Source organism: Xyrauchen texanus, chromosome 24, assembly GCF_025860055.1.
Source record: "Xyrauchen texanus isolate HMW12.3.18 chromosome 24, RBS_HiC_50CHRs, whole genome shotgun sequence".
NCBI classification, from domain to species: Eukaryota; Metazoa; Chordata; class Actinopteri; order Cypriniformes; family Catostomidae; genus Xyrauchen; species Xyrauchen texanus.
In genome coordinates, this window is record NC_068299.1 from 2,180,837 (window position 1) to 2,196,451 (window position 15,615).

The following is a 15,615-nucleotide window of genomic DNA, read 5'->3' on the forward strand; positions in this document are numbered from 1 at the left end:
AATGTAATGTCTCTCTCTGTCTGGCGGTCCGAAGAAGTTGTACTCAGAACTGTCATATCCTGCTGGAGATTGGAGGCAGGGGCGAGGAGTCTACCCCCGTGCAGGACGGGACTCAACAGGTGGTGCTGGGGTGAAGGAGGTTGCTGTGTTAGCACACTGAAACAGCAATGTGATAGATTGTGAGCAGACGTATAAAGCAATGGCTTACATGTGATTGGCTGGGAGTTACCCAGCTAATGGTGCGATGATGTGCAGCAGCTAATCTTCCCGCTAGAACTACACTGTGCTTAGATTTACCGTCCTTGGCTGAATAACTTAAGAAGCTTTAAGCCCAATAGATTTCAATAATAGGTCTTCTTTTCAGTCAAACTCTGATTGTATTAAATCTTTATTAATGTATATCTAAAAATCACATTTATTGAACAACCTTTTTTTAAATGATTAATTGCTGCTGTTACTAAAAAAGAAACTGTTGACCCTGTTCACTACTTTTATTACTAGCTCTTGAATAAGTACTTTAAAAACTTGAAGCAATGTTTAGGAGAAACACTTGATGGCTACATTATTTCAGTTTAATTTGTTAATATATACATTTTTTACTTTTTTAAATAAAGGAGTATTTTCAATTGCATATTTGTTTTATTTATTTATTTATTTATTTAGTGGTTGGGGTGCCTTGGGGGAAAAAAAAACACTTTAAAGGGGTGCCGCAGTTTAAAAAGGTTTGGGAACCACTGCTCTAGCTTCCCGACCTGTTTCACTGGGTACTGCATCTTTCCCGCAAATTGCTTTCTTTTCTCTAAAACAGGGTTTGTGCACACATGCACATGCCCAGACACACACAGAGAAAGTATTTTAACACTTTTGAACAGGTAATATGTAGTAAATCCATTTACTAACTTGTCTTTTTGCTGCAATGTACAAAAATGATCTTAAGGACAATAGGAGGATTAAAAGAGTAAAACAATGTTTGACGAATTGACGTGTTTCGGTCTTACAGTTCGCCACAGTCTCTCCCCTGAGCATGGAGATGAGGAGCTGTCACTGCGACCTCCGAGCATCGGCCCCTCTCCACACTCTTCTCCATCCCTGACACCCCGCTTGACTCACAGGACCTTACCCGGGCACACTGAACCGGGCGAGGAGGATACCCTGGGCAGCACAGAGACCCTGCAATGTGGCGGTGACGAGCAACTCCAGAGCAGCTGTGAGTCAGCAAAAACCGTCTGTGATTCTCAAAACATGTGTGACAAGGACGAGGAAGCCATCGTGGGGAATCTAACACCCTCCATCAGCGTAGAGGTGGAGCATGACGGGACAGCGAGCAGCCCGGTGGAGTCCAAGGACCATTTCGATTGGACCAGTGAGGAAGCGCCATGCCGACCGGAAAGCCTCAAGGGGATCCAGTCCTTCCAGGCGAGTCACGGTAATCTTGCCAGTCTGGGTTTGGCGTTTCCTGCACAGAATGGCTCGCTGGCAATCGCTCGCTGGCCAACTGTGGCTGATCGCGCCACCCCACCAGATGACTGTGAGAGTTACACATATTCACCTGGTTACGATAGACACAGCAAAGCTGATTCCAGCAATGACAGGTACACATCAACGGTTGATGATTTTTATATTACAGAAAATACTAGATGCTAGTTTTCACTATGACTAATTTACTTCCTTTTTTATTACTTATACAGTTAACTAAAACATGGACAGGGTGTCCCAAAATGGAAAATGAATACATTATATTTTGCATAAAGATAAAGAAGCCTATTTCTATGAAGACCAATATGATTTTTTGCATTGTGACATTATATTCATTACTATCAAGTGCATTTAAGTTCTCTGTATTCAGTACATTTTGCTTTTATGTTATTTGTATTTCACATTAGATTGTCATTATTAATTACTGGATCTTTACCACATTACTGTAGAAAATGTTTTGACTCGTTTCAATCAGCTTAATTTAACCCTTTTGTTGTGTTCGTTTTTTGCTGACACATTTTGTGTTCCTGGTTTATAAATCTCTCATATTGCAAAAAAACAGCGCCAACCCGCATCTCGGAAAACCATTATAGGATTATATTCTTCTCACCACAAATGTACAGAGTGGTTATCTGAGTTACTGTAGACTTTGTCAGTTCAAACCAGTCTGACCATTCTCTGTTGACCTCTCTCATCAACAAGACGTTTCCATCCTCTGAACTGTTGCTCACTGGATGTTTTTAGTTTTTGGCACCATTCTAGATAAATTCTATAGACCGTTGTGTGTGATAATCCCATACTCAAACCAGCCCGTCTGACACCAACAAGCATGGCGCAGTCCAGATAAGAATTTTTCCCCATTCTGATGGTTGATGCGTTGCTTTTTTGAACATAACACATCTGTCATTAACATTTCATTTAAATTACATTTATTTAAATCCATGTTTTAAATATTTGAAAACAGAAAATGTGCACGCTTGGCTACCACGTCAAACGCACCAATCCTTTGTGCTCTTCTTTATATATTTTGTAACCGAACATTAAAAAACATTTTTTGTAAACAAGGAGATCTGGCCGTTATTACTCTGATTAACAGAAGTTATTTGTGTGTGTTTTGTGTTTTGTTGAGGTCCAGTGCAGAAGACGGTCTGGTTCTGATCTGCTGTGGTCTGTATGATCTGTTGAGAGGAGTTCTGCTGCTGCTGCCGGATCTCCTGCTGAAGGAGGTGATGGATAAACTCATCCAGCCTGAAGCTCTGCTCGTCCTGGTCAATCACTCGTCTCCTCTCATACAGCAGGGCGTCATGAAGGTCTGCTCTCTCTCTCTCTCTCTCTCTCTCTCTCTCTCTCTCTCTCTCTCGCTCATAGCAGAGCTCTTGGGGAGACGTGTGTATATATATATATATATATATATATATATATATATATATATGTGTATATGTGTATATATATATGTATATATATATATATATATGTATGTATGTGTGTGTGTATGTATGTATGTGTGTATACTTCTATATACAGTATATACTATATATAAAATATGATATGTAAAATATGTTGGTTTGTTGATTTATCCATTTATTGACTTCTCTTCATCTTATCTCAATTATACATGGAAACACAAACACGTGTACAGCTCTTGGACGCATACTTCAGCCGAGCTCATAAGGGGCAGAAGGAGAAGTTTCTGAAGAATCACAGCTTCTCCCTGTTGGCCAATCAGCTGTACCTGCACCAGGCCTCTCAGGGGCTGCTCGAGTGCTTCCTGGAAATGCTGTTTGGACGACCGGTGGGGCTGGAGGAAGAGTGAGTATAATAACAGTCCTATTTTCACACCACTGACACTTTAACATGGGTTTTAGTAGCCTAAGACCTGTTTCAAAGATTTTGCACCATACTAACAGTTTTCACACTATGTGCATATAGTAAGTAGAAGCCTATTTCATCACGAGCTCGGGGTGCGATTTGGTGAAAATGCACTGTAAACCTATTTACATGATCTTTTGAAATCACGAAGTGTGCATATATATACATTTTATATATATAGATATGTGTATGTATACAGCTGAAGTCAGAAGTTTACATACACTATAGGTTGAAGTCATTCAAACTAATTTTTTAATCACTCCACAGATTTAATATAAGCAAACTATAGTTTTGGCAAGTCGTTTAGGAGATGTACTTTGTGCATGACATGAGTCATTTTTCCAGTAATTGTTTACAGACCGATTGTTTCACTTTTAATTGACTATAACACAATTCCAGTGGGTCAGAAGTTTACATGCACTAAGTTAACTGTGCCTTTAAGCAGCTTGGAAAATACCAGAAAATGATGTCAAGCCTTTAGACAATTAGCTTCTGATAGGAGGTGTACTGAATTGGAGGTGTACCTGTGGATGTCTTTTAAGGCCTACCTTCAAACTCAGTGTCTCTTTGCTTGACATCATGGGAAAATCAAAAGTATGACTTAAAAAGTATCAAATTCTTAAATCCATAGTAGTTAAAGACACCTAATATGAAGTGGTTTGTTTTTATACATTTGTATATAAAGGCTTCATTTTCTTTATGCACGGAATTTCCCATTTTTATTGTTTTCCTTTAGGGTTAAATATAAACAAGACATTTTCTTGACCGGTTTTGTGAGAATCACCCATTAAGGTCATCGACAACCAATATTTTATTGTGTTCTCTTGTCTCTCTCCTCTCCAGTCTGGATTTAGAGGACATGGAGAACATCTCTCCGTTCAGGAAGCGCTGTATCATTCCTGTGTTGGGTCTGCTGGAGAACTCTCTGTATGAGAACTCTCTCGTGCACAACATGCTCTGTGTGCTACTGCAGCTCCTCAACGCCTGCCCAAATCTGGCAGATATCCTGCTGGATCACGGCTTACTCTACGTGCTCTTCAACACACTCTCCACACTCAACGGCCTGGAGAACGGGTACACATCATGCCCTGAGTGTTTAAACCTCATTTCAATCAGAGGAACCATGATTCCAACCTAGAGTTACAGCCTCTTTTGCCAAGTTGATATAGTGGTGGTGGTGTAGTGGTCTAAAGCACATAACTAGTCATCAGAAGGTCGCTGGTTTGATCCCCACAGTCACCACCATTGTGTCCTTGAGTAAGGCACTTAACTCCAGGTTGCTCCGGGGGGATTGTCCCTGTAATAAGTGCACTGTAAGTCGCTTTGGATAAAAGCGTCTGCCAAATGCATAAATGTATATAAATGTAAATAGATATATATATATATCAGCAATATTGACCTAATTAAGCAAGATCGTTATTTAATGTTTTATGTATAAGCTGCAATATAATAATATGTACACTAATAATGATATATATATATATATATATATATATATATATATATATATATATACAGAGGCCACTATGTTTGAATGCTCATATCTTAAAAATGCATAAATGGGTTTACACGATTTTTGGCGTACTTCTAAGACTTCTTGTAAACATCAAACTGATGTCACTGTGATGTCATCACGAGCAACAACTTGCTACAAATAAATTAATTGTTTAGCAGTTTTCAATGGCAGCAAACTTCGGTGGTTCTCTTTTGCCTTTTTTTTGGGTGGGCTAAACAATTTACTTATTTATGCAAGTTGTTGCTTATGATGACATCACAGTGACATCAGTTTGTTGTTTACAAAAAGTCGTAGACGTACGCCACAAATCGTGTAAACCCCTTTAAATTTGTGTAAATGCATTTTTAAGATATGAGCATTCAAACATAGTGGCCCTGGGTTTTTTGGGGCCACCCTTATATATAGTATATATATATTGTATAATATAGTGATAATAATACACAATAATAATCAGAAATATTTATTGGATTAAAAAAGTTTTCTAGAAACATTCTCGATGTTGTTTGCTCTGTAGAATTCCTCCGAATGACTACAGGCTGGTGGTGTATGATATTCAGCAGTTGTTGGTGGCGGTCACCATCCACTCCTGCAGCTCTTCAGGTTCTCAGTACTTCCGCATCTTCGAGGATCTCATCTCATTACTAGGATACATGCAGACCAGCAGAGTTCTCCGCACACAGGGTAAAGATGAAGTAACAATATTAGCATTAACAAACACAAGCAACATGAATCATTTAGGTGGAATACTACATTCTCTGTTGTCATTCTGTCTATCAGAAATGGCCATGGCACTGCAGTTCCATGTGATCCAGGCTGCCATTGATTTCATTAAGACCACAGCCAATCAGGACCCTCAGAAATCCAGCTGCGGCAGCTACGTGCACGTCCCCACCTCGCCACATCACTCGTTGCAGCAAAAGCGCAAAAGCATCGCGGGTAAGACAGTTTAAGAGATGAGAAGATTTAGTGTTCGTCATGGTTTTGGGTTAAAATTCTGTCATTATTTATACACCCTCATGCGGTTCCAAACCCATGTTTATTTTGTCCATTAATCCATTTTGTCATAATTCTGGTTTTGTTAAAGCAAGCATCAGTTAAGCACAAGGAACAACTTTCTTGGTATTTATAACACTTACAGTTTTGAACATGAGGTTGTCTCAGGTCCAGAGGCATCATGGGATAGAACAGTGTCCTTATTACGGTCAGGGGCATGATTAATTGCTTTAATTATTTTTCAATCATTAAATTTATGCGTTAAATTGACAGCCCTAATCTGAACCTGGATTTCGCCTTGAAAATAGCAATAGACGTTTATATGACATTTGCATTTTTTATTGTGTAGTTGGGACAACGTGAGGGTCTGTAAGGGTCCAAGTACCCTTGATAGGACTTTCATCTCCATTCATCTCATCTTAAACCATCAGCCCTGTCACGCTTGACCGTTTATGTGTCTGTGTTGTATCATTTCCTCCCTTTACATTCCCAAGGTTCAATGGGGCTGAAAGACTCCATAATCCCCCGTATCCCCCGGCAACACTACTGGTTCATACAGCCTGATTCCTCTGCCATCCCCGTTCACCTTCCTGTCCCTGGACTCCCCTCCTTCCTCCCCTACCGGAGCAAACTCCTTCATGTTCCCCTCAGGCTCAGGTAGCCATCGACCCCGTCTGCACAGACAGACAACAACATCCTGTCTGTCACTGAGGGGATGTTGTCTGTGTGCAGTGAAATGAGTGAAGTGCATGTCTCTAATCTGCTCCGTGTCCAAGACTGCTGGTGCATGTGTGTGTTTATGATGCTATTAACTTTAATGAAACGAGACTAAGGAAGTGCAGTGTGATCTCCAGAGCACCCAAGTGATGCACCAGGCTTCTAATCCTTTTCGTAGGATTATCTGTCGGTTTGTCCAGTCTTTTCCTGTTTTAAGGTGCTTTATTGACACGACAAATCTTTGCATACAAAACAAACAGTGCAAATCAATGTACATAATATTAGAAAAAATAAAAAGACGAAATAAACAATGAATGTACAGTATACTTGACAAAAAAGGTCAAAAGGATCATGTTAAATAATAAAAGTTACACATAAAGGAAAAAGAAGATATTATTCTGTTTGTGATTCGAGTGATCCGATTACAAGTGGACAGTGTAAAATACGGCTATAAATGGGGTCAAATGCATCTTGTGATTCATCACTGGTGAAGTGGTCATATGGCCACATCACATCTGATGTAAACACTAATCTGTCTGTCTGTCTGTCTATCTGTATCTGTCTATCTATCTGTCTGCCCGTCTGTCTGTCTACCTGTCTGTATGTCTATTTATCAATCTGTGTATCTGACTGTATTTATCTGTCTGTCTATCTGTTTATATGTCTGTCTATTTATCTATATGTCTATCTGACTGTCTTTCTGTTCATCTATCGGTCTATTTTTCTGACTGTATCTATCTATCTATCTGTCTGTCTGTCTGTCTGTCTATCTGCCTGTCTATCCATCTATCTGTCTGTCCATCTGTCTGCCTACCTACATACCTGTCCGTCTGTCTGTCTATCTTTGTGTCTCTCTGTCTGTCTACCTGTCTGTATGTCTGTTTATATATCTGTCTATCTGACTGTCTTTCTATCGGTTCCATCTATCGGTCTATTTTTCTGACTGTATCTATCTATCTGTCTGTCTGCCTACCTACATACCTGTCCATCAGTCTGCCTGCCTGCCTGTCTGTCTGTCTATCTGCCTGTCTATCCATCTATCTGTCTTTCTATCTGTCTGCCCATCTGTCTGCCTACCTACATACCTATCTATCTGTCTGCCTACCTACATACCTGTCTGTCTGTCTTTCTGTCGGTCGGTCGGTCAGTCGGTCGGTCGGTCGTCCTATTTATTTTATCTATCTTTCTGTCTGACTATCTGTATGTAGGCTTGGGTGGATGACAATTATCTGCTCTTGACACACACACACACACAAAGACACACACACACACACAGTTTGCTCTGTTCAATATGTTTGTTGTTGTGTTCAACTTGCGTGTGTTTGTCAGGTCGGAGGCGGTTCAGTCTGGCTCCGTCGGACTTATTGTTGATGCGGATGCGTTCTCTGGCCAGTGATGATTTGACACAGATGATGCAGCGGAGGATGAGTCAAGAGAACCCCATCAGAGCCAGTGAGACAGAGTTCATTCAGCGGCTTCAGAGACTTCTGGTTCTGGCTGTTAACAGACTCCTATATCAAGGTACCACATGCATCATGACATCTGCTCATAAACATTTTCCATATTACCATGATACCGTGTCCAAAAATGTTTAAATTTTTACAAAGTACTTTTAGTACTTTTATTTTAAGCTAAACAACTTTTCTATTTCTCATTGTTCTCCAGATTTCAACCAGGATTTCTTCGATTTCTTGAACTTTCCCAAGTCTCCTGATCACGTGGTGTCTGTGCCACTAGCTTGCGGGCAGATGTCAGAGGAGAACAGCTCCACCCCTTCCACATCTCTTCCACCGAGCAACATGAAGAGCTTCCGCAAAGACATTCTCAAACTCATGATGGAGGGCATAAAGATCAGCCTGGTTAGTCTCTGATTGAAGACTGGATTTCTTTCTTAACTCATATCAATAGAGAATAATATGTGGTGCAACACGTTTTCAGTGTCAATTTATTTTTCTATCCTCTCTAAAGTGAAGTTCTGTGCAAAGCAACAAAATCACAGAACACATTTGATATTTCTGTGGAGATTTTAGACCAATGAGATTTCCCTGTGGGCGGAGTTACCCAGTGCAACCTGACAATATATGTCAGTGACTAACATAATGGCTTGTCACGCTGGTTTTGACAAAAACTCAGATTATTATGTTTCGTTTGTATTTTGGTCTCTTCACCTGGTGGAGTAGAGTAAGGGGCCGTTCATATAGGATGTGTTCAAAAACTGCTATACTGAGCGCACCAGTTTTACTGATGGTATGACACACTAAATAAACCGCAATGTTTACATGATGCATGGGCCAAAGACATCTGTCTTACACCTAGTGTATGTACGTAGAACAACAGGGAAAACATTTTTCCAGATGAAATGCAAGACTGTATATAATATAGCGGAGTACTTGGGCATATGATAAGGTTTGTTCTACAGTTGAAGTCAGAAATTTACATACACATAGGTTGAAGTCATTAAAACTAATTTTTTAACCACTCCACAGATTTAATATTAGCAAAATATAGTTTTGACTTGTGTTCAAGTCATTTTTCCCACAATTGTTTACAGACCGATTGTTTCACATTTAATTGACTATATCACAATTCCAGTGGGTCAGAAGTTTACATTCACTAAGTTAACGGTGCGTTTAAACGGCTTGTAAAAATCCAGAAAATGATGTCAAGCCTTTAGACAATTAGCCAGTTAGCTTCTGATAGGAGGTGTACTGAATTGGAGGTGTACCTGTGGATGTCTTTTAAGGCCTATCTTCAAACTCAGTGTCTCTTTGCTTGACATCATAGCCAATTAGCCAAATTTGTGACCTCCACAAGTCTGGTTCATCCTTGGGAGCTATTTCCAAACGCCTGAAGGCACCACGTTCATCTGTACAAACAATAGTACGCAAGTATAAACACCATGGGACCACACAGCCATCAAACCGCTCAGGAAGGAGACGCATTCTGTCTCCTAGAGATGAACGTAGTTTGGAGTGAAAAGTGCAAATCAATCCCAGAAAAACAGCAAAGGATCTTGTGAAGATGCTGGAGGAAACAGGTAGACGAGTATCTATATCCACAGTAAAACGAGTCCTATATCGACATAACCTGAAAGGCTGCTCAGCAAGGAAGAATCCACTGCTCCAAAACTGCCATAAAAAAGTCAGACTACAGTTTGTAAAAGCACATGGGGATGAAGATCTTACTTTTTGGAGAAATTTCCTCTGGTCTAATGAAACAATAATGTAGCCTTTGGCCATAATGACCATCGTTATGTTTGGAGGAAATGGGTTGAGGCTTGCAAGCTGAAGAACACCATCCCATCCGTGAAGCATGGGGGTGCAGCATCATGTTGTGGGGGTGCTTTGCTGCAGGAGGGACTGGTGCACTTCACAAAATAGATGGCATCATAAGGAATGAAAATTATGTGGATATATTGAAGCAACATCTCAAGACATCAGACAGGAAGTTAAAGCTCGGTCACAAATGGGTCTTCCAAATGGACAATGACCCCAAGAATACCTCCAAAATTGTGGCAAAATGGCTTCAGGACAACAAAGTCAAGATATTGGAGTGTCCATCACAAAGCTCTGACCTCAACCTGATAGAACATTTGTGGACAGAACTGAAAAGCGTTTGTGATCAAGGAGGCCTACAAACCTGACTCAGTTACTCCAGTTCTGTCTGGAGGAATGGGACAAAATTCCAGCGACTGATTGTGAGAAGCTTATAGAAGAAACACAAAACATTTGACCCAAGTTAAACAATTTAAAGGCAATGCTACCAAATACTAACAAAGTGTATGTAAACTTCTGACTTCAACTGTATGTGTAAATAAAATGTAGTTTTTGTTGATGCTTTAAGCTAAAGTTTCCTTCACCAGTCTTGTGTTCACCAACACATTGTTTGTCCTGTGTATTCTCAGGGCAGCACTGGCCGTGGCGGCGCCCCTCGCCAACAGTGGAGGAGAATCCTCTGGTCCTGTCGGGACACATTCAGGGTGCAGATCGGCCGCGTGCTGGTGCACACGCTTAGCCCTGCAGTTCCTCTGGAGGACAGAAAGGAGGTGCTGGATTTTGTGTACGAGCAGAGCTACTCTGAGATCCTGAGAGAGAGCCTCAGTTCCGGCCTCGAGGTGGGGACGCAGAATATTGTCGGATGCGGCGATTTCTGTATTCAGTTTTTCATTTATTGCTTTTGACTTTATTGACCAAACTTTAAAAAAATCTATAAATTAATTTAAAAATAAAGTAGTAGAAGTAATTTTTTAGAATTTACTCCGTTTTGAATTCTTCATAGAGACTATTAATACATTTAATGTAATTTTTCTCATCCTCTTTTTGACAGCAGTATATTTATTATTTTACTAGTTTATTAAAATGGTTTCATTATACTGATGATCATGGCCTTTCCGCCTCATCTTTGGTATCATTGGCAAATTTAAAAACCCTTCATCGACGAACATTTCATTCATATTTTCCTCTGTTGGGTAAGTTACTCAAAATTTGTAATCCACTACAAATTACTGATAGTTCATGGGGAAAGTAATCACATTACAAATTACTTTTAAGTTACAATCTAATCTCATATTTTCACAGAAATTCTTTTGTTAGTTTGTTTTTCTGCTACATGAATTTAAAGTAATGTCATTGTTTCTGTCCCGTTCATAATTGCTGTCCCTTCATCTGACACAGAAACATTTCACTGGGCTTGTGTTTTATGCGTGTTCAGCAGCTGCCAGAACTTTCCTCTGTCATACAGTAAATAACCCACAGAAACATCCTCATAATGCTCGGCAGCCTCTGCTGTTTCCATAGCAGCAGTGACATCCACGGCTGTTTTTCTCCATTATAGACTGACACAGCGCTTTGTCACTGAAAAGGAAATGAAATGAAAGCATATACGATCGCTCATCTTTTGAAAACAGCTGTTCTGTGAATGCATAAATGGCCACTGGGAAAAGAATAGTAGTATCCATGTTGCACAACTTTTTCACTACAAATTTACATTTACATTTATGCATTTGGCAGACGCTTTTTTCCAAAGCGACTTAAAGTGCCCTTATTACAGGGACAATCCCCTCCGAGCAACCTGGATTAAGTGTCTTACTCAAGGACACAATGGTGGTGGCTGTGGGGTTCGAACCAGTGACCTTCTGATTAACAGCCCTGTGCTTTAGTCCACTCCGCCACCACCACTCCCACAAATCTTGACATCAGCAGTCTCCTTGGGAATCATGATTTCAAGCTTGATTACACTTCCTAGCGCCATCTAGTGCTCTGCAAATGCTTTAAGCACTAGGAAGTGTAACTTGAAATCATGATTTTGTCTTGAGACTGAAAAGACATTTTGGTCTGTTTTTCACCCACATCTATCGCTTCTGAAGACACGGATTTAACCACTGGAGTCCTATGGATTACTTTTATGCTACTTTTATGTGCTTTGTAATGACTGAAACATTTGCTTGTGAAGCGATGTATCAATGGACACTTGATCCCTATATTCTTCAGACTTAGCATATATGTTTCCTACAATATGCAGTCACTCTTAAACCTGTCAACAAGTCACTTTATAAAACATTATTCCTTAGATTGTTCGTGTGTTTTGTGCCTGTGTTTGTAGCATGGACCCAAGCTGGCACTGTATCTGTACGAGCTGTTACATGACCACAAATACAGTTTGAGTAAAGAAGAGCAGGCTGCTGCCAACACCTTCATGACTGCACTAAAGCTCTGCGGTCACCGCTGCATCCCGCCCAGTGCTCCTGCCAAACCAGACCTCCTGAAAGCCATCAAAGAGGTGCGTCTTTACAAACATGTTTGTGCTCTACGAGGATGTCAATCGTTTTGCTGAAATTAGACAATGTAAAAATAATTTTACAGATCCCAAAAGTTAGCATGAGACATCCCCTTGAAATGTTGTGTTGTTCTGCACTTGTGTGTGTGTGTGTGTGTGTGTGTGTGTGTGTGTGTGTGTGTTTTGATATTGCTGAACTGAATCTGTCTTAATCCTCATTTCTTGAAGGAGCAACTAAAGTACGAGTCAGAGGCAAGAACCAGTAAAGGAGCTTGGGAAAAGAAGCTGGCAAACACTCAGACAAGGTAAGCGACACACAATCATGTGCACACATTTCCTGTCCTTGTGTTGAGCCGCTCTGTCTCTCAGTCTGTTACAGAGGCTGGACGGGAAGTCAAAGGACATCTCGAAGATCGCTGCAGACGTCACTCAAAACGTGTCTCTCAGGCAGGGGATGGAGAGGAAGAAATTCATGCAGCACATCAGAGGACTTTATAAGACGGACCTGAGCGCCAGCCGACACTGGCAAGAGCTTGTACAACAGCTCACTCATGACCGGTCAGTATCACTCACAATAACACTGTGTACAGATCATAAATGCACATCAACACGGGTAAAAGAAGGTTCACCCAAAAATGTTGACACAGCTCTTCTCCAAACAAAGACAGTTGATAGTGGCCATGTCTGTCAAGCTACAAAAGTAGTCCATATGACCCGCATCTGAAATCATACAAGTGCTTTTTCTGATGGACAGACCAACATTTAATTCAACATCTAATTTAATGAGAGTGAGATGTACGAGTTGCTCAAATGATATTAACATTTACATGACATAAATAATTAAAAACGCTAATTGTACATTATTGCTAAAGATGCTAATGATAAAGTGATTTTTTTTTCTTAGGGCTGTGTGGTACGATCAGTCCTCTTACTCAACGTCCTGGCAGTTGGATCCCACTGAGGGGCCGAACCGCGAGCGGAGACGTCTGCAGTGCTGCTACCTGACCATCCCCAATAAATACCTCCTCAAAGACCGACGTAAACTTGACGGTGAGCTTTCCTCATTGTATTTTGGTGATGTCATTTACGTGTAGTATTTTCAACTGGGTGAATCTCATGAAACATGTAAAGAAAGTGTCTAGATCATATTTCACCCTAAAATCATTTGTCTATTTTTGGCGCGTTAAGATTGTTTTCATTGTGACAATTAAGCAGAGTAACTGTATCCTTCAAAGTACATTGGAGTAGCGACGTCAAAGTACCGGTACTTGCGTACCAAGTTGATATTAAAAAAATATAGATTTTCTGATGCATTGCGATCTTCACTTCGCTTTAATATCAATTCTTAAAAATACCAACATCTATGTGCAACTCTTTAACTACATTGAGAGAAAATCACTTGCATTTGCAACTAAATTGAATATGGTTTAAACATTTAATTCCAATCATGCATAGCACACATGAAGCCATTCATGTCCTCTCTCATTACTATGCACTCATTTCTATACGCTCTTTCAAGAAATGCCAGTTTTCTTAAAGAAACAGTACCGTTTTTTAGCACGTGTTCAACAAACCAGTGTGCATGTAAGCAATAAACATGTAGTTAAACAATTACCGTATTTATGCAATATAATATAATATTTATTGATGAAATACATGGATTCATAAATTTTAAAAAAGCTAAAATGTGACCAATATTGGAGAAACGATTGTAAAATAAATGTTTTCGTAATGTACCTAGTTTGAAGGTCCCCTGTATAATTAACAGCATTAGCAGGGAGAGAACTTCTTTCATATGTAAGCTAAGAGGCATTATAACTGAAATATACCCATGAATCGAAATCGAGTCGAGAGCTTGATTTGTGTTAATACTCAGCTCTAGTGATTATGAAACAACCGATTTAATTAAATAAATACATCCAAATGCCACATTATATGAGCATCGAGCACTGTGATTGCTATAGTAGATGACAGAAGAGTGTGCACATTCACTGTGAAGCAAGCAGCACCTGCAGACTATACAGTATATTTACAGTTATATTAAATCACACAAGATTGTGCTTTAATTATCGCACTGGGTCATATAACTAACGTCTTATCCAAAGGTGTGAAACTCCCGTCAAAAACCCAAAATGGAAAAGGCTTTGTCAAAACAAAAGTTTGATTTAAAATAAAAGCTCGACATGAGAATTAAATAAATCGTGACAGAAATATATTACTACTTTATTGTACAATGTATTATTTACTTGTATATTAATAATAATAATAATTATGTTTAAGCAATACCTCACAAGCAAGAGTGCTGTTGTACTAAATAGAAGATTTCATAATTTTTTTCTTTTACAGTGCTGTGGAAAAGTATTTGTCCCCATCCTGATTTCTTCTGTTTTTGTGTATATCTCATAAACATTTTTTTTTCCAAAAATTCAAACAAAATCTAACATAAAACAAAGGCAGTCTTAGTAAACACAAAATACAGTTTTTAAATTATAATGATATTTATTGAAGCAAAACAGTTATCCAAATAATAACTGGGCCTCTGTGAGAAAGTATTTGCCCCCTTCGTTCCTAAATCCCCAAATCTATGAAACTGCACTCATGGGGTTCAGCTGGACTAGACACACACAGACCTGATTACTGCCAGCCCTGTTCGATCAAATCAACATTTAAATACAACTTTTTCAGCAACATGAATTTGGCTAAAAGGTCTCGTCCAGTAGTACACTATGCCAAGGTCGAAAGTAATCACAGAAATGATGAAGAAAAAGGTTACAAAGCTATTTCAAAGGCTCTGTGACTCCAGGGGACCCCAGTGAGAGCTATCATCTCCAAATGGAGAACACTTGGCACAGTAGTTAACCTTCCCAGAAGTGGCCGACCTTCTAAAATTACTCCAAGAGCACAGTGACGACTCATCCAGGAAGTCACAAAAAAGCCAAGGACAGCATCCAAGGAGCTGCAGGCCTCTCTCGCATCAATAAAGGTCACTGTTCATGACACCACTAACAGAAAGACACTGACCAAAAATGCCATCCAAGGAAGAGTGGCGAGGCGAAAACCACTGCTACACCCAGAAGAACATTAAGGCTCATCTGAATTTTGCCAAAACACACCTTGATGACCCGCAGACCTTTTGGGAGAATGTTCTGTGGACTGATGAGTCGAAGGTGGAACTGTTTGGAAGACAGGGGTCCCGTTACATCTGGCATAAATCAAACCCAGAATTCCACAAAAAGATCATCATACCTGCGGTCAAGCATGGTGGTGGT

The 15,615-nt window shown here is 39.9% G+C and overlaps 1 protein-coding gene across 1 annotated transcript in view; it reads left to right on the top strand.

The window, feature by feature from the left end:
- Nucleotides 1-15,615, top strand: part of LOC127617566 (lysosomal-trafficking regulator-like) — a 94,358-nt gene that overhangs the window by 54,367 nt on the left and 24,376 nt on the right. Inside the window, exons 23-35 of the mRNA XM_052089537.1 lie at nt 1,001-1,592; nt 2,612-2,786; nt 3,116-3,285; nt 4,189-4,419; nt 5,376-5,542; nt 5,639-5,797; nt 7,901-8,092; nt 8,237-8,430; nt 10,476-10,685; nt 12,173-12,349; nt 12,575-12,651; nt 12,716-12,904; nt 13,251-13,396. Of these exons, the coding sequence (XP_051945497.1) occupies nt 1,001-1,592; nt 2,612-2,786; nt 3,116-3,285; nt 4,189-4,419; nt 5,376-5,542; nt 5,639-5,797; nt 7,901-8,092; nt 8,237-8,430; nt 10,476-10,685; nt 12,173-12,349; nt 12,575-12,651; nt 12,716-12,904; nt 13,251-13,396 (2,679 nt within the window). The remainder of the gene's footprint in view (nt 1-1,000; nt 1,593-2,611; nt 2,787-3,115; nt 3,286-4,188; nt 4,420-5,375; nt 5,543-5,638; nt 5,798-7,900; nt 8,093-8,236; nt 8,431-10,475; nt 10,686-12,172; nt 12,350-12,574; nt 12,652-12,715; nt 12,905-13,250; nt 13,397-15,615) is intronic.